The sequence below is a fragment of the Peromyscus californicus genome, unplaced genomic scaffold, assembly GCF_007827085.1.
Source record: "Peromyscus californicus insignis strain IS unplaced genomic scaffold, ASM782708v3 Scaffold_11__1_contigs__length_118956290, whole genome shotgun sequence".
NCBI lineage: Eukaryota > Metazoa > Chordata > Mammalia > Rodentia > Cricetidae > Peromyscus > Peromyscus californicus.
In genome coordinates this window covers 82,831,637-82,856,127 of record NW_026294402.1, presented here as the reverse complement: position 1 = coordinate 82,856,127, position 24,491 = coordinate 82,831,637, and the positions used below count along the sequence as shown (strand labels likewise).

Genomic DNA, 24,491 nt, shown 5'->3' with positions numbered 1-24,491 from the left:
TAAGAAAAGCATTTCAGAATCCTTTAGGAGCTGGAACGTAGCAGTGCTAAAAAGCATTTTCCCCAGCATGCATGAGACCCCAGGTTCAATTCCCAACAGCACAAAATAAACAGGAAAATGTTTGCCTAGCATGGGTTTACTCTCCAGCACTCCCCACCCACCCTCAATGAAGAAGCCTTTAGCAATATGAGGAACATTCATTTCCATTCTTCACTGCAGTCAGATAGAAAGCAGGCCAGGTGTTGGTGACATGCCTTCCCCCCGCAGGATTAGAGTAGACTGTCTCTGCTTCTACCTTTTGTTCCTTTGAACCCTATTACAGTCCCAGGCAGCTAACAATAATGGAGAGAGCTTTTGCTTTTGTTTAAGAATGTTACCTGCACCCATAAGATTCTAACAGAAAGGCCTCATGCCAGCTGATCTGCTAGTGTTCAGGAAGTCAGCTCCCATGGATGCCCTTCCGATCTCCAAATTAGGGTTGACAAATACTACTCATTGCCAAGGGCTTGGGTCTGACCTCAACCTATCCTCAATGACTCCAGGAGTCCATAGTCATTGAAAGATGGGGTTGGCTGTGAGAAAACCCCAAGTGCAGGCACAGAGGTAAGGAGCTGAGCCAACCAGGAAGGCCTAGATCACTGGACACTGTGCTCTGCAGGATGTGCCACTTACCACCCACTTGCAGGAACTCCCCAGTGGACTGGCCATAACGATGCACGCTGTGCTCAAAAGCCTTCTTCAGGGTGGAACCTTTTATTTGGACCAGGTCAAATGTCCCTCCAAAGGGCAGTACAGAAGCCAGGTTCTCCCAGGTGATTGTGCCTTAGGTAGTTAAAAATGCATCAGGAGAGAAAAAAAAGTTGAAGAAAACGCTTACCCAGAGACTGGCTCCCTTGGGCTGAGGGAGTAAAGTGGGGGAGGGAAGTACACTTTGGGAGGGAGTGTACTGAAAGATTCTGCCCTGCTGTCCACCACAGGGCAAGGGGGTTGAGCCTGCAAAGGACTAAGTCCACTCTTCTCAGAAAGAGTGGATCTCCTGGTTTGGGCTGGATCTTCAGTAGTTAGTTAAACATTGCTCAGTTGTACACAGGCAGTGTGTTCTAGCCACCTGCTCTATTATCTGAAATGAGCTTCGGACCTTATACTGATGGGGTTTGACAGTATGTCAGCAAGGGCTGCAGCAGAGCCTTAAGTACCTGCCTAGTGGATTTGTTTTAATGTGTGATAGGACCTTGGGCATCTGCAAATATATAAAGTGTGTCTTTGAGATGACTTTTCCAGCATAGGAGGTTAATGAGTTGGTCTTTCTCTCGCTAGACGTAAAAAGGTTCAATACATTTTATAAAGCAGCAACAATTAATAGCTTTGCAAGTGGGAGATTTAGACCAAGCTGAGATTTAGCATCTGTGTAAATACATATGAGAAGGCATGTGTGTCCTTTTGTCGAAGCACTGGACTTGAGTCACAGCTAACACAAGCTTAAAGGCCCAGCATTTTGGTGTGCGGCTGGCAGCAGAGGGTGCTGTGGGCACAGCCAGGGAAGAGACAACATGGGCAGCTGAGGAAGTGGGCCCTGGTGCATACCGTTGTTCTTCTCATCAATGGGGGACCGGATGCCACCTCCATTTAAAATGCACATGGACACGTGGTTCCAGAACATTTCATCTGGGTGTCTGAGGTTGTTGTTAATCTACAATAGTAGCAGAAATTTAGTTACTTTGGGTCTTCTTTCTTGGTGTCAGTTCCAGGAATCTGGTTATCTCTACTGAGCAAAACAAAGTATTCATCCCCTACTCCCAAGTGCCCAGAGGTTTCCCAACTGTAACTAAAACTCATTGTATACATTATTAATCATAAAATGATTATTAGCCTATCTTCTATTAGCCTTCAATAAGTTAGAAGCACAAGCATATTTTACAAGCACACACTCAGTTACAGCAAGTAAAAATGTATGCTTTTTGTTTATTTGTTTTGAGACAGGGTCTCTCTATGTAGCTCTTGCTGTTCTATATAAGCCACGCTTGCCTCAAACTTGGAGAAATCCTCCTGCTTCTGTCTCCTGAATGTTGGGATTAAAGGCATGCACCACCAAACATGGCCTTAAACCTTTTATTTTTTTTAGGTTTGTTTATTTTATATTTTAAGGGCATGAGTATTTTGCCTGCATGTATGTATGTGAACCACATGTGTGCCTGTGGAGGTCAGAAGAGGACATCAGATCCCCTGGGACTGGGGTTACAGATGGTTGTGAGCCACTGTGTGGGTGCTGGGAATTGAACCCAGGTCCACGTACTCTCAAGCTCTGGGCCAACTATCCTGCCTCAAAATGTGTGCTTTCTAAAACAAACACAAGAGTAAAAGTTATGTTTACCCCAGCCTCTTTGACAGAAAGGTTAAGTGCTGGTAGCACCCTGGGGTGTTTCTAGATTTTTGCCTAGATGTTTCTTTCTGGTTGTTTCTCATACTGATGTCACGGTGCTCAATAGCCAGCCTGGATGGACCTCATCTTGGAGGGCGTTCATGCTGTCACTCACTCGGCCAGAGTTTGTGGAGTGTGGTTGTATCACAGACACTGGCAGCAGCAGGATACTCACACCGACAGGCTCCCCATGCGTGAGCCCATGAGAGCAATAGTCCAGCCTAGAGACCTTTGCTCAACGTAGCCCCATGAAGCCACTTTGGCCAATTAGCCCCACAAAAATGCTCTTCATGAATGATCTTGCTCTAGCCAGAGACTTTACCATAACTAAGTCTTGTCATTCTGTGCTTGGGAAAGAAGTGCAAGTTACATGAGGCCCATGTTCTTTAGAGAAGAGAGGACAAACCAGGGAAAAACTGTCCTGCCAAGTCAGGCCCAAGCAGATGGGCTTGATCTACTGTGTCAACATCTGGCAGCGGCGGGGGGTGGGGTGGGTTCCTGTCTTCAGATCACCTTACAGAAAGAAACACTCCAGATTTAGACATCTAAGAAAGACCTATTTTAAAAGGTTATAGTCCTTGTAAAGCAGTAACGTGATGGTCTCCTAGTCTCTCCTCGCCTCCTCGCCAAGGTGTTCAGTATGAAACCCCCAATTTTACTGCCATCACTTTGTCCCTTGTTGCATCTATCTTCTGTCTTCCTTTCTTCTCTCCCTAGATGCAGGTGCTCTGCCCCTGCAGACGGCTCACCATAGCATCACAGATCAGGTTGCCCATGTTGCATTCTCTGAAGCGGCATGACTGAGTGGAGCCGTCCAGGTAGACGATTGTTCTCCCCAGTTCCTGGGTAGAATAATTATCCAACTTTATCCTCCATTGGTTAATGTCTGCTTTGATGGTTGGATCTAGGACAGGAAGGAAGGACATCAGAAAAGTGCACGTGAGAGGAAAGGCCTGTCATTAAAGCAGATCTCCCAGTGGATAAATGTTAGAGAAATCAAGCGTTGTTAGGCTTCCCCGCTGGGAGTATGCATTAGTCCATTTGTACGTTTTGGTTTTGGCTATGAAATTCCTTAGGACTATTTATTTCATTTTCTGACATTAATACCTGGATATTTCTTACCTCAAGGATGCTTTTGAGCATCTCAGCATCAACTCAACATGTGGATGAGCACATGTCAGTCCACCTAGGATGACATGCTGGGCAAGTACAGAGGATCTGCTCAGGGTATGGTTCCCAGCTTGTTTCCTCTCTAGCTGTTGAAAAGCCTATGTTGTGACCACAGACTCTCCTGGGTACAGTGAGACCTCCCCGCCCATCCTTCTGAGCAGATAGTGAAGAGAAAAGGACTGGTAGAATCACAGCAGCATACTCATGAATACTATGTGAAAATGGATGTTGGCATAATGATACTTTCATTCTGAGTCTCAAAACAAGAGATTCTTCTTGACAGATATACTGTGTACACTATAACTCTAGCCTGGGCTATATATGGAGGAGCAACAAAAACAAAACAACAACACAAAGAGGTATTTCCTTGTCTCATGAATAAAGAGGCTAAGGCCCACAGTGCACTGTCCCTGCCTCTTGTTAGATGGGCCAGGTTTTGAGCAATACTCTGTCCTGTTTGAATTGCTTTTCTTCAGTCTTCTATTCCTCTCTAGACAGGAGCTGACAGTGACTTTTGCCTCCCCAGATTAAGCTTTTGAAAAGCAGAAGGAGCAGTGGTGCACTGAGCAGACTTGGAAAAGCAAAAGAGGATTTGGGCATTGGCAATTTGAAATTTCCTTATGAATGAAGGGAGTAAACACAAGGGAGAGGCTAAACTCTCCACCGGTTTTCCAGTCATGTCCTGAGACAAAACAAAAGAAAGAAGGGGACGGAGGACCTAGCCGAATAACTTGTCAGTTGTTAGACTCTCCCCAGATCTCACCTTCTGGGATGCTGCTGTTCAGAAGAATGGGGTTTCCGTGTGAAGTGATGACATTCCCTTTGTCATCAAACTCAACCTTCAGATAGCCTAGGTATTTGCCAAAAGCATAGGCCTGGACCACAGGAACCTTCCGGCCATCATCGGAGGTGACTATGAACGGGTACTTGCCGGCAGGCACTTCTTTGGAAGGTGGGTTTCCTGAAATAAAAGAGGCAAAGTTGATCAAGTCAGCCTTGGCACATGGCAGGCCACTGGACAGCGAGTTTTGATGACTGGCCATCTGCTGCTCTCCATGGCTGGTCTTTCAGAGCCCCCGCAGGACATTCATCACTGATTCCAAATGCCCTTTGGCATACAAATCCTGCCATTCTCCACTCCGTGGGCATTTACTAAGCTGTTTCAAAGTCTAGGGCATTGTGCCTGGTGATCTGATGTGGGTCATACAAAAATACAATACTGCTAAGATTATTCCTCTTCCATGCAGACTCTGTCTGTTTCCCCTGGCTGGATGAATTAATCAAGCCATTTGGATGGACTTCAGTTTTTCTGCAAAACCCTCCTGCTGCTGCTTCCCAAGGGCTAGGATTACAGGTGTGCACTACATTGCCTGTCATAGGGCGAATGTGGCTGTTCCTAAACACACCTGAGATTTCAGCAGCAAGACAGCTCTGTTGTTCCGCCTCTGTTCTCATTGACAACTGTGAGCTCTAGAGAATGCCTTCATCTTGTCGGAGACCAACAAGCAAACACCTCTCCAGCTAACCTTTACATCAGTAAAGTTCTGCAGGTCTTTATCTCACAGGGGGCCACAGGAAGAACTCAGGAGCCTTGATCACCCAGAGGCCTCCTTGTTTGCCTGAGGGTCAGAGTGGCCACAGAAGAGGCATGATGCCCAGCATCTCATCACTTGCCATGTTTAATTTCTTACCAGGAACTGAATTTATTTTTAAGCTTTTATTTTTGTCGGGGGCGGGGAACATGTGTGTGAGCCCCAGGAATCAAACTCAGGTCCTCAGGCTGGGCAGCAGGCATCTTTACATGCTAAGCCATCTCACTGACCTGTATGTTTAAGTTAACGTCACCTCTCCTTGATGTATACTGTGCTTCATTTGCTTTGATTTGCATCTGAAAAGCAATGTGTAGTTCCAATCTGGCTTTGACTTTATAATCCTCCTGTTTCAGCCTCCCACATAAATGCTGGGATTACCGGTATGCCCTAGTGCATGATTCATGATTCATACCGAATTTCTGTGGAAGTGATATAATAGTTTAGACTGCTTGGAATCAGATTATGAAATTGATACCCTTGGCCCATTTTGTTTTTGTTACCCACTACAGACATGACTAGTCTCTCCTACTGGACGTTTTCAGAAGGTCCAGAGAACTTCAGTACATGATTTATTTCACATATGAATCAGTTCTGAGAGGAGGCTGTGACTATAGTTACATTTAGTTCTCCAAGCTTCCCACGAAGCAAGTCATGTTAACTGTACTTTACAGACAAGAAGACTGAGTACCATAGCAGATACCCAAGGGCACATACTGGAATGTGATAGGGAGTTGACTGAAAGCCAAAGGAGTGAGGCACTGACCTGCCCTCTCTCTTCCACCTAGAGCAGCCTGCTGTGGGTTATTCTCAGTGGGTTAGCTGGTTGGCACAGACCACTTACAAAATTACATGCAAAGCCAGGTTTGTACCTTTGCATTCCAAGCTCTTTCAGGCTCTTTCCGTTTACCTAAGAAAAGCCAAGGTGGCATGCCATGAAGAACTTACTTCTGCCCTGTCAACTTCGAAGACACACAAGCATTGCAAATACCAGCATTACACAAGCAGGGGTAGCCGCTTCCTGTGTTAACATTCCGCTGTTCATGCAGATGAGCATGCAGAGTCACAGGCAGAGTCACAGGCAGGAGGGACACTACTCATCTAATCCTTCTCTTCCTCTTCTGTGTGCCTTTGGGCAAGGATAGACCCTGCCCCTTCACTGGAGGGGACTAGGTATTTACAACAGCCTCTTCCTAACCTTGCCAAGGCTTCCTCTTCTGGGCAATGTTTGGAAAGCTGCAATATCCCGAATGTCCACAGCGTGGCAGAGAATCTCCCATCCAAGCAGAAAAGGGACTAACGAATTGCAAAAATCAGGCATCTCATGGTTTCTTAGAAATTAAAGGGGAATGGCAAGCCAGACTTTTGGCCTTGTTCTGTTTGTTTGTTTGTTTGCTTGTTTTTTTGTTTTTTCCTCCCACGGAAATAGCTTAAACAGATTGTTAAAAGTTAGGAACCTGACAGTCCTGTCAAATGCATCATTAGCTCAGCAGCACTCTGCAAAACCAGCACCCATCTGGTAGGGAGTACCTACTCTCTAGCTCAGAAGAGTCTTGAAGTTCTTTTTCTGGGAACAGAAGATATGTCAAGGACATCTCACACAGGCAGCCAGGAAAAGGCAAAGTGCTTCCCTTGTGGTTGAGGTAATATCGGGGCTGGTAGCTAATCCCTGCTTCCGCCAAGGCTGAGCCCTCTTTACTCCGCCATGTGTTTGGCAACTCCAGGAAACCACTGGCAGGAAAAACAATCCAGGGCTTCAAGTTTCCCACACCGTTCCACGCTATTCAGCCAAAGACCTAAAAAGTTTATGACTTTTTGCAGTGCTGGAGGTCAAACCCAGGGCCTGTGTGTGCTAGATGAACACAACCACAGTTCTACACCTCCAGTCCTTCAGCCCAAGGCTCTTTACACCTAAAATATTGTCTCCACATGAAGCCACGCCTTCCTCCTTAGGTATGTGGCTTATCATCTTGGCATGAGAAGAAGTGTCTGTAGACTGTGTTCCAGTAACCAAGACAGGACTCAACCTGAGTGGCCGAGGTGCTGGGGATACGCATGTGGACATGGTAAACCCCGCATCTCCCAGTGCCTTATAAGTGTCCAAAGGGACTTCGACAGGGTGCTGTCCTCAGTCAAGAATGGGTGATTCAAACTGGGGTTTGGACAGATACAGTTAGAGAATGTAAAAACATATTTAAAAATAATATTGTACTTCAAGCTTAAATTAATGGTTATTTTTACAGAATTCACCGAGTTCTTTTTATTTGTTATACAAATAAAAGCAGTGTTATAGAATATTTGGGAAAAGAAGAACAAAAATTTTTGATTCTCCATCTTTAAACTTCTGAAAATTTAAAGAAAATATATTTATGAGTAGCAATGGGATGGGGGGAGAAATTGGTGGCAGCATACCTATTAGGAAGAAATCATTTTTTTTTTCTTTTAGTAAAATTCAGAGTTCTCCAGAGAAACAGGACCATGTCATGTCCACATATATAAAGAGTGTAGGGGACATATTCTCAGAATATAAAACTGGGGTATTTCTCTTAGACATATTTCTTTTTTTTTTTTTTTTTTTTTTTTTTTTTTTTTTGGTTTTTCGAGACAGGGTTTCTCTGTGTAGCTTTGCGCCTCTCCTGGAACTCACTTGGTAGCCCAGGCTGGCCTCGAACTCACAGAGATCCGCCTGGCTCTGCCTCCCGAGTGCTGGGATTAAAGGCGTGCGCCACCACCGCCCGGCTTAGACATATTTCTAAGCCCACTTCTGCTCATATTTTACCTTGATCAATCCCTATGACAGTCTTTGGGGGAAGCTACACTACTACCATTATTTTTTGTTAAGGAAAAGCTTGGGCTCAATGAGATGAAGAATATTCAGACAGTATTGACTGAACCAGGGAGCAAACTGAACCTATAAGAGGATCAAGCCCTTTCCACAACCCCAATCCACATTCCAGTGAAAGGAGAAATGAAATTCTGCATGCCAGTCCACCAAACAGCAGAGCTAAGGAGGCATGAGCCTCCATCCTGTGAAGTACTCAGTGCTTAGGGCCTGGGAGTTCACAGGAGTTGACCAACTATCCTTGGATAACAGATCTACCTGCCCCGGGATCCAGACTGCCATTTATTCACAGTCATTCTTTTCAGAGTTTGGCTTTCAAGAGACTCATCTTGAAAAGCAGTCTCACGTAGAATGAGACCACTGACCACTGCTGTGTGCTTGCAAAATGATGTGGCTTTGCTCAAAAGGAAGTGAGTGCTGAAGCTGGGCCAGGCAGAAGCTATCTAAAAGGCCAGGAGTGAGTGATCACTGGAATGAGGAAGGTCCCTGTGCTGACCTAAAAAACACCCAGGGAGATCACTGCTGAGGCCACTGGTCAGACTGCTGCCCTTTGGCTAATTCTCCAGTGCACATAGTAAACCCTGGATGTCAGCAGTTCTTATCAAGTGCCTGGAAACAGTTCCTTGGAGACTGTTTCTCTGTCCTGTGCATGCAACAAATGTTAAGGCTGCTCTGGAAAGACAAGATTATCTAAAGCTCAGCTTTTCTTTCTCTCCTTCTCTCTCTCTCTCTCTCTCTCTTCCTTCCTTCCTTCCTTCCTTTTTTGATGTGTGTGTGTGTGTGTGTGTGTGTGTGTGTGTGTGTGTGTGTGTGTGTGTGTGTGAGAGAGAGAGAGAGAGAGAGAGAGAGAACCAGCAGGGGGTGGGATAGCGGTGTCTCACTGTGTATTCCTGGCTGGTCTGGAACTCACTATGTAGACCAGGCCTCAAACTCACAGAGATCTGCCTGCTTCTGCTTCCCAAGTGCTGGGATTAAAAGTGTGCACCACTATACTGGCCCTGTTTTTTTGTTTTGTTTTTGTTTTTGTTTTTTTGAAACATGGTCTTATGTAGCCAAGGCTGGCCTAGAACATTCTATGCAAGGGAAGATTACCTGATACTCTTAATCTTCCTGCCTCTACCTCCCAAGTGCTTGAATTACAGGGCTGTTGCTACCACTCTGGCTTAAGACCCAGCTTCTTAAACTGTGGGTCATGAGCCCCCATGAGGTTGCATGACCGAAGGGAGGGTCATGAAAAATTTGGCAACAGTAAAAGGTTTCTGAACATACAATGACCAAAAGTTAATTTAAAATTAAAACTAGGATGGATCCCTATCTGGGATTGATTACCTGCCCTGCATCTTGGACTTCACTGTAGCCTTGATTCTGAGCACATATGTGCACCCTGCACCCCACACGAGATCACACCAGGCAGTGCCAATGCATGGTACCTGAGGCTCAGACTGGAGTCTGTTCTATGTTGTGAAATGCATTGTTGCTACTGTACATACAAAATTTTTTGCTCTTCTAAAGACATGATTTTGTTATGAAAAAAAAAAAAAGACTTTTAATATATCCCTGCCATCATTCCTCAGTACATAAGGAACAAGCTAGTCCATCTTTGGAGTTTATTGCATCAGAGCATGTTTGATTACAAGAAAAAATTGCTGTTTGAATTGCTGGCTTGAGTTTCATAGAAAACATTAAGTTAAGCTTGGTTAGGTCAGAATGTCCAACAATTTCTGAAATGGCTCTAAACATAATTCTGCCATTCTATACTATGTATTTATGCAAAGTGGCATTTTCAGGATGGATGATTATAAAATCAAAAGACTGATCAACTCTGAAAAAACATTGAAGATGCTGAAGTATCAAATATTTAGCCAAAATTTAAATCTCTACATAAAATAAGCAGATCCATCTCATAGTATTTAAATTTGCTTCATCTTTAATAAATGGTAAAATTATATGCATGCCAAAGAATTACTTTAAAATAAGTTTCTTGCAATGGTGAGATGTTCAGTGGGTGAAAATGCCTGGACTCCAAGCCTGAGTTCTATCCCAGGAACACACGGTTATTCTCTGACCTCCACACATCTGCTCTGGCATATGCATGCTCATACCCACAAGTGCACCTGTCATATACATACACACAATAATACTTTTTTAAAATAAAATAATTTTCTTTCTGATTTATTATCAGGAAGTTTTGAAACATATGCCCAATTTCATATATTCATCTACCTGGGGCCCCATAAAAACACCCTGGGCAAAAGCGGGTGAAGAGTGGAGAAAATTTCAGAAGCCTTGCTCTGAAGGCACGCACTGGAGAGATGAGCAGTGGCTGCCAGGATGGGACGTGACACAGTTGGCACAGTATCTATTGAACATGCACAAAGCCCTGGGCTTGATTCCAAGCACTGCATAAAATTGGATATAGTGGTCCATGCCTGGAACCCCAGCATCCAGGAGGTGGAAGCATGAGGACCACAAGTTCAAGGTCATCCTTGGCTATTCAGCAAGTTCTAAGCCAGGCATGTGACCCTATCTTTAAAGGGGGGGAGGGGACACACCACACTGACTGAAGGACTGTCAACAGTGGTCTCTACCCTCCCTTCTCATTCTGACCCCTGCCCAAGGTCAAGAACACATAGCAGTTCTAGTCCAGCGACTCTGTAATTATTTTGTGAACTCCATTTGTTTTAATTCTGTATTCTTAAAATAATTTCCCTTCCTTAAGTACATAGAAAAAGGTGAATTTCATATTCAGTGAATGTGTGCCTAAGTCCAGAGTCAATCATACTGAAAATAAGGTGTTTATTTTTTTTAAAAAAAAAAAAAAAGCCTGAGCAGTCAAATCTTTTAAAAGAAATGTACTAACCCTGGCATGGTGGTGCTTGCCTTTAATGATAGCATGGGAGGCAGAGGCAGGTGAATCTCTGTGAGTTTGAGGCCAGCCTGGTCTACACAGATATACAATGTCTCAAAACAAAACAAAACAGAAATCCATTACCAAAACCGAAAGAAAGAAAAGAATCTATCCAGCAATACTGGGAACCTGCCTCTCACATGTCACTTAACCAGGTTAACAGAAGAAAAATGGGAAAACAGCCAGCCTGGTCAGGAGACTGGAGGCTTCTGTACCTCTGAAGGCTGGCTTCAAAAGGAACACAGAGATGCCGGGCGGCAGTGACACACGCCTTTAATCCCAGCACTTGGGAGGCAGAGGCAGGTGGATCTCTGAGTTCAAAGCCAGCCTGGTCTACAGAGCGAGTTCCAGGACAGGCTCCAAAGCTACACGGAGAAACCCTGTCTCGGGAAAAAAAAAAAAAAAAAAAAAAAGAAAAGAAAAATACCCCCCAACACACACACAGAATGAGGAGCCTGGGACATGAGGGTCCAAGAGTGGAGTTCTGAAGCTATCTGCAAATGACCAAGTCTCAGCCTGTCTGAGAAGTGAAGACGTTGAGATGGAGTGGAGGTGGCAGTCATTCAGGGGATAGGAACAAGATGCTGTGAGCCTGGGGTACTGAATCTATTGTTCACGCAGACATTCTTCCTCACAGCATGAAGGGGCAGGGGCTGGTGTGGAGGAGATAGGAAATTGAGTGCTAACCACTCGGTGATATGAGAGGGTGCTGGGAAGCCATTGGTACAGTGATAAGAAGGAGCAGGTTGTATGAGCCCCACAGTTTACCATAGTAGCTTGCAGACATTGAAAGTTCTACAAAAAAAAAAAAAAAAAAAAGAAAAGAAAAGAAAAGAAAAACTTCCTAGAATCTTGAACAGTAAATAGCCTCTGCATGGTTGCCTTTCTAGGGACAGTATATCAGAAAGGAGGGGGGGTCACACATTCCCAGTGCTGAGCCCTTTGCTGAACTGCAGACAGAAACTGGTGTCTGCACTTGTCCAAGACCATGCAGACTTGAAGAACCAAATGTCCAGTTCAATTACTGGGAGGCAGACAGGAAGCTCCTTAGGAGTCTCTTCAAGAACCATAGAGACACTGGGTGGTGGCGGCACACACCAGCACTCACTGACAGAGGCAAGTGGATCTCTGTGAGTTTTAGGCCAGCCTGATCTACAGAATGAGTTCCAGGATAGCCAAGGCTATACAGAAAAACCCTGTCTCAAAACAAACAAAACAACAACAACAACAACAAAACCCCGAAAAGACAGGATAGTCCTTGGCATGCCCGCTGCAGATGCCAACTTGAACTCATTTTCCTACTTTTTTCATGGACCACTTTGTGACTTCAGGATGTAACGCCTCCAGAGACAGCATCTGCCTCTTGGGCTTCATTCCCGTAGCTCTAACACTTTGCAGGCCTGGCTGGGAAGCCCCCTCCTCTTCACTGTGACATCAGGCCATGCCAGGGTTAGTGGAAAGAACCTGGACTGAGTTTCTCCATTGGGGGCGGGGGTAACTTACGCAATGTTAGGCATGCTTCATTTAACTGGTAGGTTTTTAGAATTTGGTCTACATGGGGGTGGGGTGGGAACTAACTTAGTGGGCAATAATAAGCAAAAAAGATTAAATAAAAGAACAGAAAATGTCAGGGTGCTATTCAGGTGCTCTGGGGACGTTTTCCTTCGGATCGTGTGCGTGTTGTATGCCGAGAAGTTTCTCACACTTTAAATTTTGAGCTGGGAATGGTGGCTCATACCTGTAATCCCAGCACTTGGGAGGCTAACATAGAAGAACTTCCATGAGTTTGAGTCTAGCCTGGACTACAGAGTAAGTTCCAGACCAGTCTGGGCTACAGTGAGTTCTGGTCTCAAAACACAAAGGGACCTAAAATAAATTTTCACAGGCTGTATTTTTTAAAATTTATTTAGTAAGTAATATTTAACAGACTATTATTTTAGCTTCATGGTAACTTCATAAAATGGTTTGGCAGAAAATCACTTAAGCGTGTGTGTGTGTGTGTGTGTGTGTGTGTGTTGTGTTGTGTGTGTGTGTGTGTGTGTGTGTGTGTGTGAGAGAGAGAGAGAGAGAGAGAGAGAGAGAGAGAGAGAGAGAGAGAGAGAGAATGTCATGTCATAGCACATATGAGGTCAGAGGACAACTTTTGGGAGTCAGCTTCTTTCCTTCCATTATGTGGGTTCTGGGGATCAAACTCAGGATTCCAGACTTGTGCAGCAAGTACCTTTATCTGCCGAGTCATTTTGTCAGCCTGAAAATCTGTTTTTTTAAGGTTGCCAAAAAATTTGTTTAAATATGTAAGTAGTCCTCATCTCCTATTATGTCCTTTAGTTGCTAAGTTTATCCTCAAAAGAGAGCCAAAATACATTTTCATGAAAACAGGTTTAATCTTGGTAATCTATTACAAAATGTGGAATAAACAACCGAGACTCAAGTCAGTGCCTAAGAGACTGGAACATCTATGAGGGAGTTACAGATAAGCAAGCTACCGCTTATCCTTAGATATCTTAGCCTATGCTGCAGGACTTCAATGTCGAGGGCAATAGTTAGAGTTATAAGAACAAAAGGATAATAGGTACCCTCCACCCAGCTTTTTGGGTTAGCAGGGCACCCCAATCAATAGCCACACAGAAGCCATAAGGTAGCATAGATCAAGATGGTGTCAGGGCACATTAAAGTGGCATGGCATGCCTGTAACATCAGTGCTTGGTGTCATACTATTGGAAGGGAAGTCTTCAAGTCACGGCTAGCCTAGTCAACACAACGTGTTCCATGTCAGCCAGCACTACATAGTGTGATTCGTGAGTGAGACTCAAAAAAAGCAAAACAAAACAACATGATGGGGGGAGAGAGGGAGAGGAAGAGAGGGAAGGGGAGAGGGAAGGGGAGGAAGAGGGAGGGAAAGGGGTGAGAGAGCAAGAGAAGACAAGAGCTAGGTATGGTGGGACACGCCTATATCCTATAATTTTAGTACTTGGGAGCTAGAGGTGGGAGCATCAGAAGTTGAAGGTTAGCTTCAGTTACGTAGTGAGTTTAAGGCCAGCAGGGCTGATGTGGGACCCTGTGTCGAGATAAAATGAAACAAAACAACAAACAAACAGTAGAACAACGAGAAAGGCAGGATATTCCAGCTGCTTGGGGAAATTTCAGTTTACTTTGTACGTATCTGTATGAGAGTGCACACACAAATTTGTACACATACCTATTAGATCCTCCTGTAAAATGCCATGCTTACTATGGCTCTCAGCCAAACCTGCAAAGGATGGAGTGACAGGAGAGCCAACTTGCTCCTGCTGTGAGTTATACACTTCTGATATTGCCTTGGAGAAAAGCTACAAAACCCCCCAGGTTTTGAAAGGGTCTTATCCACAAGGCTGGCACAGAATTGAAATAAGAGCAAATAAGTATGAGGACCTACCTGAGTCCGTTGTGGCTTGGCTGTGGCTTGTTCCCTTTGTGTTAATGTGTGAGCAGCTTAGTCCTCAATGGTGACACTGAGGGACAGTGGAACCTTCAAGAAGTGTCTAATGTGAGGTGATGAGGTCATTGGGGCCATCACCCTCGGAAGAGATTAATGTAGTTCTCTTGAGACCACCGTTAGTTCTGTGACAGGGAGTGGTTGTAAAGAGAGGCCACCATACCCACTTGACTCTTCTGCTCATGTCCACTTCCCTTCCTGATTCTCTGCAAAGTTGTGATGTAGCCAAGTGGATGTTCACCCGAGGCCAAACTAGCAAGTCAACTGTTCTGAGCCTTTCATCTCCAAAACTGTGATAGACTCCTCATTAGGAAGCCAACACATCCAGAGGGGGTCAGGTGACCTGCCTGCTCAAGGTCATTCAAGAGAGTTAGGAATGAGGACTTTCCACCCAATATCATGTTTCTTTTCTTTCTATAATTTGTACTCTATCTCATTTTCTGATTCCAAATATAACATTCAGCATTTAAAAATACTGATATAATAGTAATAATGATAATAATAATAATAATAATGATAAAAACTTCCAAACCAGATACAGCAGTGCATGCTTATGATCCTACCACTCTCCCAAGAAGCAGAGGCAGGAGAGTCACAAGATTGGAGCTAATCTGGGCTAGGTAGTGACACCCTGTCTTTGAAAATCAAAGGCTGGGGATATAGAAGCTTAAAATATAGAAAGCCCTGGGTTCAGGTCCAAGAATCACTGAAAACATAAACATAAAAAGTCTATCATAACTGACCTTTGGCTCAAGATCAGTATTCTTTTCATTTTATTATGTGTGCTATATGCTTGTAGCACTGACTTGTAATCATGATATGAATGAATTCTTGAAATGTCTCCCAGTAAGATTACCTGTCCTCATTCAATACAAATTACATTTATGTGGCATATTACAGCTTATATGCAATGTATATTACACACTAAATAGTAATAGTAATAGTTACAAAGGTAAAGAGAGAGAAAATAGCTGACCCGAACGTCCCAGCTTGCCGAATGCAATTGAAACCGTTACCTGTGTAAAGAAAGGTGTTGGAGTGTCCTCCCACCACAATGTCCACGCCTTTCACTTTCTGAGCAATGAGTTTATCCATTTCAAAACCAGAGTGTCCGAGGGCAATGATTTTGTTCACATTTAGAGTTTTTAGTTTATCTACTTCAGGTTGCAATGCGGTGATTTCATCTTCAAAGACTAAATTTGTCCCTAAAGAAGAAAATGAATAAAATGGATATTAGAATATTTTCACTGTACTGTTTATACACCAACACACTAAGCATATTAATTTCTTATTAAAGCTCTCCAATTATGGAGAACAAAATGTATGAATACATCTAGTACAAAAGCCCTGGCAAACAAGGAAAAGTTAAATCAATGTCGTTGGCTGCATTCACCTAATATTGCGCTGGGTTAAAGTTGTAGATGATATATATACACATTTATTTTTTGTACACATATATGTCACAGTGTATGCATGGAGGTCAGAGGACAATTTTCAAGAGTTGATTCTCTTCGCTCACTATGTGGTTCCTAGGGAATGAACTCAAGACATCAGGTTAAGTGGGGAACACCTTTATCTATTGAACACTGCCATTGGGCCATGTATGACGTATTTGCATAAACTCAATCTCACACTATGAGCATATACTTCAGATATGGTTTGCTTCTATCTCTCTCTCTCTCTCTCTTTTTTTTTTTTTTTTTTTTTTTTTGGTTTTTTGAGACAGGGTTTCTCTGTGTGGCTTTGTGCCTTTCCTGGAACTCACTTGGGAGCCCAGGCTGGCCTCGAACTCACAGAGATCCACCTGCCTCTGCCTCTTGAGTACTGGGATTAAAGGCATGTGTAGTGGGGGTAGCCATTCCAGCTTTGACCTGGAAGTTCCAACCCCCACTGAGGCTTCAGTAACTGTCACGCTTACAAGGCGGGGCTGAGAGAGGACCCTGAAGACCCGAGATCCGGATGCACCGGCTCTCTTGGTTCCTGGACCCTGGATGCTGGAGCTAGACCGAGCAGAGTTCTCCAGAGAACACCACTGGACAGCACCACACCTTTCCCAGACCCTGTTACCTATCCCTTCACTTGTAAGTTACCCCACAAAATAAACCTCCCTTTTAACTATGTGGAGTGGCCTTAATAATTTCGCCAACAGGCATGTGCCACCACATCTGGCCTCTTTTTTTAAATCTAGACCATCACAATAACCATGCAAAAAGTGTCTTAGCACGAAAGTATGGTGTCCACAACTGCTTTTAATTCCATTGCTTTGTTTAGAAACTTGGAATATTCTGTCTTCAAACCTAAAATGTCAACAAGTAGGCTTTGAATGCCAATTTCAAAAAGTACATTTTACATTTATTTATTTGGAGATGTATGTGCCATGGCATGCTGTGGACATCAGTGGACAACCTGTAGGACTCAGTTCTCTGCTTCTGCCTTGTAGGTTCCCAGGACTGAACATCAGGTGTGGTGGCAAGTGTTCTTACTCACAGAGCCATCCTGTTGGCCCTTGAAAACTAACTTAAGCATGGTAGATAACTACTCACTTGCAGGCAGGGAGTAGCAGCCTTAGAATAGAACTGAGTGCTGTATTACATCAAAGCTTCATCTAAATATTGCTGGTCCTGGGCTGGGGTGCATACCTCCTGGAGCTCACTCTGCCACTCAGTGCTACTAATGAGTGCCACAGGCTCTGGCTAGCACAGCCTGGGTATTCCTATGCTGAGACATGGACAGGGCCTTCCAGTCTGTAGCCAAAACTTAGCAAGTCCTTAGGTCTTACAGCGTTAGTGGTCATGAAGGGACCACAAACATGCTGTCCTGAAGTCACATCCAGCACCCTGCAGTTGATCTAGATGCCCTCATGCTAACTTCTAAGAACCAACACTAAAATGAAGATGTCCCAAATGCAAAAATCTCATAAAGAACATTCAAAATGTAAATCTGCAAAGCCCAGTATGAAAATCAAGAGTTTTTCCAAATATCAGCAGACCACTAAAGATGCATCCCTTGTCCATTGCCATGCTCGGGGCTCCACTTCCCTGATGCAACCCTTGAGTCCTGACTACATGCCAACTCCACACACACAAAGTATGGAAGATAAATCACAGCGATTTCTAAATCACTGGCCTGGCAGGGATGAAGGAGCTCAAGGCATCACTGAAAACACGAGGAGAGGCAATGCTTTGCCATCATTGTCTACTGTGGGAATGTCAAGGACGATCTGATTCTTGTCCACAACCCCAAGAGGCTTGGGGCTTCCCTGGACAGCCCTCAGCACTGAGTCTCTGTCAGAGTTTTTTTTTTTTTTTTTTTTTTTTTTTCCTGTTGCTGTGATAATATACCCTGACCAAAACAACTTATGAGAGAAAGGGCTTATGTTGGCACACACACACACACACACACACACACACACACACACACACACACACACACACACACACTTCATTACCTAGCTAAAATAAATTGAATGTGCTAGCTATCTATGTGCATGCTCCGACCACTAGACCTGGAAAAGCTGTGTTTTACTGGGGGCCAGAAGTCTATGGGATCTGCTTGTTCCAGGCTTCACTTGACATTTTGAACACATGGAATTAAGCAAAGACTTTGTTTAGTCAACACAGTCAACAAAGAAGTTCACTGAGCAGAGACGGTGACACCCTTCAGAGGTAACTTGGAACAACACAGGATCTGCCACCTTGGTTTGCTAAGCACCATTCTCTTTATACCACAGTCCATAAAAACATGGCCAAACTCTGCTTTACCAGATCTATTTCCAAGTCACGAATGCCGTGAAAGTAGAAGATACCTGGATTTGAGAGGAAGGGGGTTTCTTTTGACGTATATCCAACAATCCCAACAACCTCACCACCAACAGAAAGAACTTTAGATGGCAAATACAGTCCGGCTATCTGAGGTGCTAGCGATCCCTGTGCCTTAATGTTTGCGCTCAGGATTGGAAACTTGACCTTTCTGAGGAGAGGATCAATCAGTCCTTCCACTCCGTTATCAAATTCATGGTTTCCCAGTGCCTAAATGAAATGGAAAAGAAAAAAGGATTAAGATTGAATTTTCTAATAAAAATATATATATTTTTAACATATCATGTTATCCCAGTGGCTCCTGAAATGGGGTGGGCTCTGAGAGACTTGACACCATGTCCTGATGTTCCCCTTACCTTCAGAAACATGACTTGGGGTCCTTGGGCTAGGCCCAGGGGCACACCCAGATCACAGGTAGGTACAGCATTGCTGCCCAGGGCTCCCCATCTAGTGAAGCTGCTGTGAATGTGCACATTTGCAACACCCCCAGCAAACATTAAGCTGGACACCACTGTCCCACCATCCGCTGGTCAGACCGCTTCCACCTTTACCAGGCCCTACCCGGCTTGTTTCTGATGTTTTCTGCAATTAGCCCACACGTCAGACCTAATCCTTCAACATATTGCCGTCTGAGTAAAATGCTGACACCCCCAAACCTTCTTTCCTCATCGCTTCCCTTGAGTTATTATGCAAGTTTTCACAGTTTCTCTTCTTAAGGACTTCTCCAATTCTTCTGGGGAATCAGGACTGACAGGGAGAAGTCTCTGTTACAGTGGGTGTTGGCTTCCTGCCGTAGTTAACCCCAGGTCCCCCTGCACTCTGAGCATGCCAGAAAGTGAGGAAATATTACAGGTAAGTGGGAAAACAAAGAAATCTCTTCCTCTGGAGCCTGGTGGAGCCTCCTGCCAGCTGAGAACCAAGAATTTCAGCACAATTAACATGGGCCATGAAGGTTGCTACCAGAGGAACAGCATTCCTTTTATACAGAGAAAAGTTTGATTTCAAATGGCAGTGTTAAAATATCAATGAACCGAGCTTAAGGCTTGCTCTTACCCCTTCTTAAGTACTTTCTGGCAATCTCTCAAATAAGACTAAAACTGTTTATAGTAAAAACAGCTTAAGGTTCCCTGTAGGCCTGGTGACCTAGTGTACCTTGTCAGCACTAATCCTAGCCAATATATATAAGAACCACCCTATGATCTCATTCACCCAAAAAGAAAAGTTTCCTTAGCTATCTTTTTTTTTTTTTTTTTTTTGGTTTTTCGAGACAGGGTTTCTCTGTGAAGCTTTGCGCCTTTCCTGTATCTCGCTCTGTAGACTAGGCTGGCCTTGAACTCACAAAGATCCGCCTGTCTCTGCCTCCCCAGTGCTGGGATTAAAGGCGTGCGCCACCGCCGCCTGGCTTCCTTAGCTATCTTTTGAGCTGCAATTTCAGAAGCCACCAAAAACAATACGTGTGGCTGTTGTAATGACAAGGACATCTCTCTCTTGAGCAGCCCACACCCAAGGGTGTGTACCCTCCTCCTAAGCACCTCTCTTTTTATTAACACCCATGCTTACATCTATGTGGAACTTTCTAGCTCATATGCTACAGCCGTTTCACACTGGCTTGTCCTGAAATTCTTTTCCGTCTTCATCTGAGTAAAGGCCTCTGAAAGGAACCTCTCAGACAGCCACAGACAACTGCCACTGACTGCACCTTGAGGTGCATGAGTGGTCAGGCCCCGTCCCTGACCTCCAACCACCAGGCTCCATACACAGAATACTCTAATGTCCATAAGGACCCAGCCCCTCTAGATGCAGGTGGTTAAGCTCCACCCTACAGAGCAAAAAGCCCAAGCTCAGGACTTGAAAACCCACCAATCTCCACCCTGGAAATCTGTTGTGGACTATTTGTTTAACTAGGCAAATGTGTGTTCTGTTTGTTTCTGCTGCCTTTGTTAACAATGTAAAGGTGTGTTACTTTTGTTTATGCTGCATTTGTTTAATTATGAAAAGGTGTGTTGCATTTGTTTCACCTTGCCTGCCTACAGCACCTGATTGGTCTAATTAAAAAGCTGAACGGCCAATAGCTAGGCAGGAGAGGGAGAGACATGATTGGCAGGCAGAGAGATTAAGTAGGAGGAGAAATTTAGGCTTGGAGGGAGGGAGGGAGAAGAGAATGAGGGAGAAAGAGAGAGACATGCCAGGGCCAGAAGCCAGGCAGCTGCCAGCCAGCCAGGAAAGTAGGACATACAGAGAGAGAGAGAGAGAGAGAGAGAGAGAGAGAGAGAGAGAGAGAGAGAGAGAGAGGGAGAGAGAGAGAGGGAGAGAGAGAGAGAGAGAAAGGGAGGGAGGAAGGAAGGAAGGAAGGAAGGAAGGAAGAAAGGAAGGTAAAAATAAACCCAAGACAAAAATGTAGATAAATACAAACAGATTAAAATAAGAGCTAAGCTAAGGCCGAGCATTTATAACTAATAATGGGTCTCTGTGTCATGATTTGGGAGCTGGTTGGTGGCCCAAAAGAAAGCCTGCTACAGAAATCTCCACCTAGAAATCTCTTCACCCCCTCCCCCAACCAGAAACTCTGTCTTCTGCTCAGTTCTCTGCTGCTTCTCCCGTGAGCAGAGGCAGCCACCCTCCTGAGTTTTTCCCTCCCAATAAATCTCTTGTGTGAGATTGTTGCACTGTGTGACTCCCAACTGCCAGGATACCTTTCCCCTTAGAGCTGTAACACTTCCACTGGGGAAACCTTCCCTGCTGGAGCAGAGCTCCACTTCCTTTAGCGGGGCAGCCTTTCCCCTCAGAGCTGTAATACTTATACTCATTCCCAGCAGCTTATATTGAGAAAGAACCTCCTGGTGAGGTGACCTTCAGCAGATTCTGGATTCACTCTGTGTACAGGGTTTCAGATGGAGCAGGGATGATGTCAAGCATCGTTAGTATGATATTCCCACCCCTGGAATCACAGTGGCTTTCTCCAGAAAGCCCTCTATTCCTACTCACTTGGCCTCCTGGATAAACCCAGCCCTAGGCAGTCACACACTTGGTTTGACTGCCCAAGGCCATTTTACTACCTCAGTACTTAAATGTACTAAGGTTCTCAGTCCCACCTCAGTCTGCTTCACTCTGTGGGTCATCTGAGAAAAGGCCTGGAAGCATTGGCCAGGGCAGTGGTTCTCAACCTTCCTAATGCTGTCATTCCTTTAATACAGTTCCTCAAGTTGTGGTGACCCTCAACCATAAAATTATTTTCATCGTTACTTCGTAACTGTAATTTTGATACTGTCATGAATCGTTATGTAAACATTTTTGGAGATGGAAGTTTGCCCAAGGGCTGAGACTCACAGGTTGAGAACCACTGGGCTAGTGACCCTTGAAGCTAACAAGTGCCATGGTACATTCTCTTTTGCCTCACTCCCTCTTCCCAGTGAGGCAGGGAAGTACAACAAATAGTTTAGTAAGAAGAGACTCCACTTGGCTTGTGCTGTGCACACACCCTCTTCTAACACTGCACTTGGCACATACTATGTGCACATACCTCTCTCCAAACAATGCAACTCGTTAGCAACCTAGGACCCTGCGTTCACTGAGCTCCTTGTTATTTTACAACCCATGTGTGCCTTTATTACAGTGTTTTTAACAAGAGGACAAAAAGCTGGAAAACCTGGTCTGAACATGACAACCAGTCATGTTATCCAGTACATTCCATGGCTATCCTGTGGGGTCATTTGTTGTCTGTCCCCTGGCTAGACTGAATGTTCCTAAGCTACCTGGCCCTTTTAGTCCTGCTCAGCATGGGGTTCTGACTCAGGAAGTGTACCTTTTTCCTCTTTCCATTCCTCCCTTCTCCCTTCCTTCCACTTCACTGTGTTGATGAGGATGTGTGTGGGCGGGGTGTGGGGATGTGGTGTAAACATGTGGCTGTGAGGACATGTATCTGTGCACATGCATGGGGAGACCAGAGCAGGGTGAGGTCAGGTGCCTTCCTCTATGGCTCTCCAGCTTACTGGCTTGAGAGATGGACTCTCACTGAGCCAGGAACTCAGTGTTTTGGCTAGGCTGGCTGGCTGCTGAGCCCAGCGTCTGCCTATCTCTGGCTCCAGGACTGAGGAAACAGGCACATGCAACCACACCTGGCCAGCCCCCATGCTTGCAGAACAAGGATTTGTGTCAAGGGTTCACCCACTAAGCCATCTCCCTAGCTCCCTTTCCCCCCTCTTTGCATCTCCATTTTTTGGACATCAGTGAAAATCCTAAACCCAGTTGCCATGACACCGGGCATTCTCATTATCTCTGAAGACAATACTCACCTACTTGCCCCTTCACTGCCTCATGCAGCTGCCTAGCTGTCTTCCACTGCTAAGCCCATCTGCTTTCTCAACATTTAACTCAGAAGGCATGGTTCTTGTCCTCTGGCTCCCACCTTCCAGCCGTCATTGAGCTCTCCAGCTTGCCTGCAATGTTGTTTTCTCCTCTCAAATTCCAATAAAATTGTCCTCATGTTTCCTTCTGAGTCTGTTTTTAAAGGGACCCCGTGTTCCCGGGTGACGTTTCCCATAGCCTCCCCTGACCCTAAGTGCTCCATTTCCCTCTATCCATCGCTCTTGTCTCACTGCAGGCCTTGTCCTTCTCTCTGGACCAGACCACGGCTTCCTAACTGGGCTTTTGGCATTGCCGTTCTCTTCCCTAAACCATCCTTTGTATTCCCGCCAGAGTGAACTGTCTGTCATGCAGGTGGTGTCACTCTCCACTTGACGGCCACAGAGGCACGAACTGCCTTTAGGACCGCACCGGTACCTCCCAGACCCCAAAGCTCTTCTTTGTGTACTGGTGTTGTCTCTTCCAGCTTCACTTCTGGTACTGCCCCCTCCCCTCACCAGCCCTACACTCTCTGAAAGGAAACAGGGTTGGCTCTGCCACTTACGACTAGGTATGTGGAACACATGTCTACGTCATAGCATCCTCTGAAAGGGCAATAAATGAATAAAATAAAAGCAACTAAAACATGCCAGCATGTGTTAGGCACTTGCCGCCTGCCACAATGAGGAAATGAAGAAAAGAGGACTTAAAAAACAAACAAGAAAAAGCATTGTTGTTTGCTGTGATACTTACTATCACTATATTTATTTTACAGATGAAAATAGCTGAGATGCCTCCAAGGGAAAGGACTTGGAGGTCACACAACCTGTAAGTGGCAGAGCCAGGTCTGGAAGCTCCTAACCTTTGTGTCTAGGCTGCCCATAGGACAGCAGCAAACACTGAAAACGTGAAGGAGAGGGAGAGGGACAGGTAATACGGTTCTTAACTGTCTGTAGTCTCCCAGGCTCTCACCTATCCTTGTGGCTGTGTTTGGTGACAATGAATTACAAGAGCATACTCAGACCCAGCAAGACCTTGCTGCTCCCTGGAGTGTCTTTACCACTTTATACATCTAACGATTCTCCCAGGAGGGATGCTCTGAGAATCCCTGTCTGAGGCAGATGGCCATCTCCATGAGCCCCAGTAGGCCTCTCCCAGGCCCCTCTGGGTGGTCAGTCTCTTTGATGACAGGTCCTTGAACCACAGCGGGATACACTGCTGAGTGAACAGATGAGCAGGAGAATCACGAGTGCCTGTTTTCCTCCTTTTTTTTTGGTTTTTTCGAGACAGGGTTTCTCTGTGTAGCTTTGCGCCTTTTCCCGGAACTCACTTGGTAGCCCAGGCTGGCCTCGAACTCACAGAGATCCGCCTGGCTCTGCCTCCCGAGTGCTGGGATTAAAGGCGTGCGCTACCACTGCCCGGCTTGTTTTCCTCCTTTTAAAGTGAACTTTTCCTCCAAGTGTTCATGCAGAAAATTCCCTTTGTAAATAGTTCATATTTCCTCTTCCCCACTTGGGGGGTTTCTCCTGCTGCCTTATTGCTCTTGCAGTTAGGAGAACTTCATAACTGATCAGCTCTTCGCTTCTCACCAAATTTCCCACACTGCGGGCTCGCAGCAGCAGCAGCAGGCACTACAGGAGTGAGCCAAACGGATGGATTGTTATCTTTTATAGTAACATCATGAAAAGGCCTCAGGAAAGAGATGTTCAAGAGAAGAACACTGAGCATTAATTGATGGAGTGACAGAAAGGAGTAGACAGCCACCCCTCAGTATACATGGGGAAATGTTTCCAGGTCCCTTGACAAACCACAGTCCCTCATTGGTAGAAAATGGCATGGGCATTTCCCTATGGCTTGTACATATGTTCCCATGCATTTCGAATTATCCTTAGCCTGTTTAAATTGGCTTGCACAACACAACTGCTACGT

The 24,491-nt window shown here is 45.0% G+C and overlaps 1 protein-coding gene across 1 annotated transcript in view; it reads right to left on the bottom strand.

Moving 5' to 3' along the window:
• The window catches only part of Nt5e (5'-nucleotidase ecto), a 47,332-nt gene that overhangs the window by 4,132 nt on the left and 18,709 nt on the right, over positions 1-24,491 (bottom strand). Inside the window, exons 2-7 of the mRNA XM_052716169.1 lie at positions 18,209-18,431; positions 15,420-15,608; positions 4,353-4,550; positions 3,169-3,323; positions 1,585-1,690; positions 673-822 (exon numbers count right to left, since the gene is read on the bottom strand). Coding sequence (XP_052572129.1) covers positions 673-822; positions 1,585-1,690; positions 3,169-3,323; positions 4,353-4,550; positions 15,420-15,608; positions 18,209-18,431 — 1,021 coding nt within the window. The remainder of the gene's footprint in view (positions 1-672; positions 823-1,584; positions 1,691-3,168; positions 3,324-4,352; positions 4,551-15,419; positions 15,609-18,208; positions 18,432-24,491) is intronic.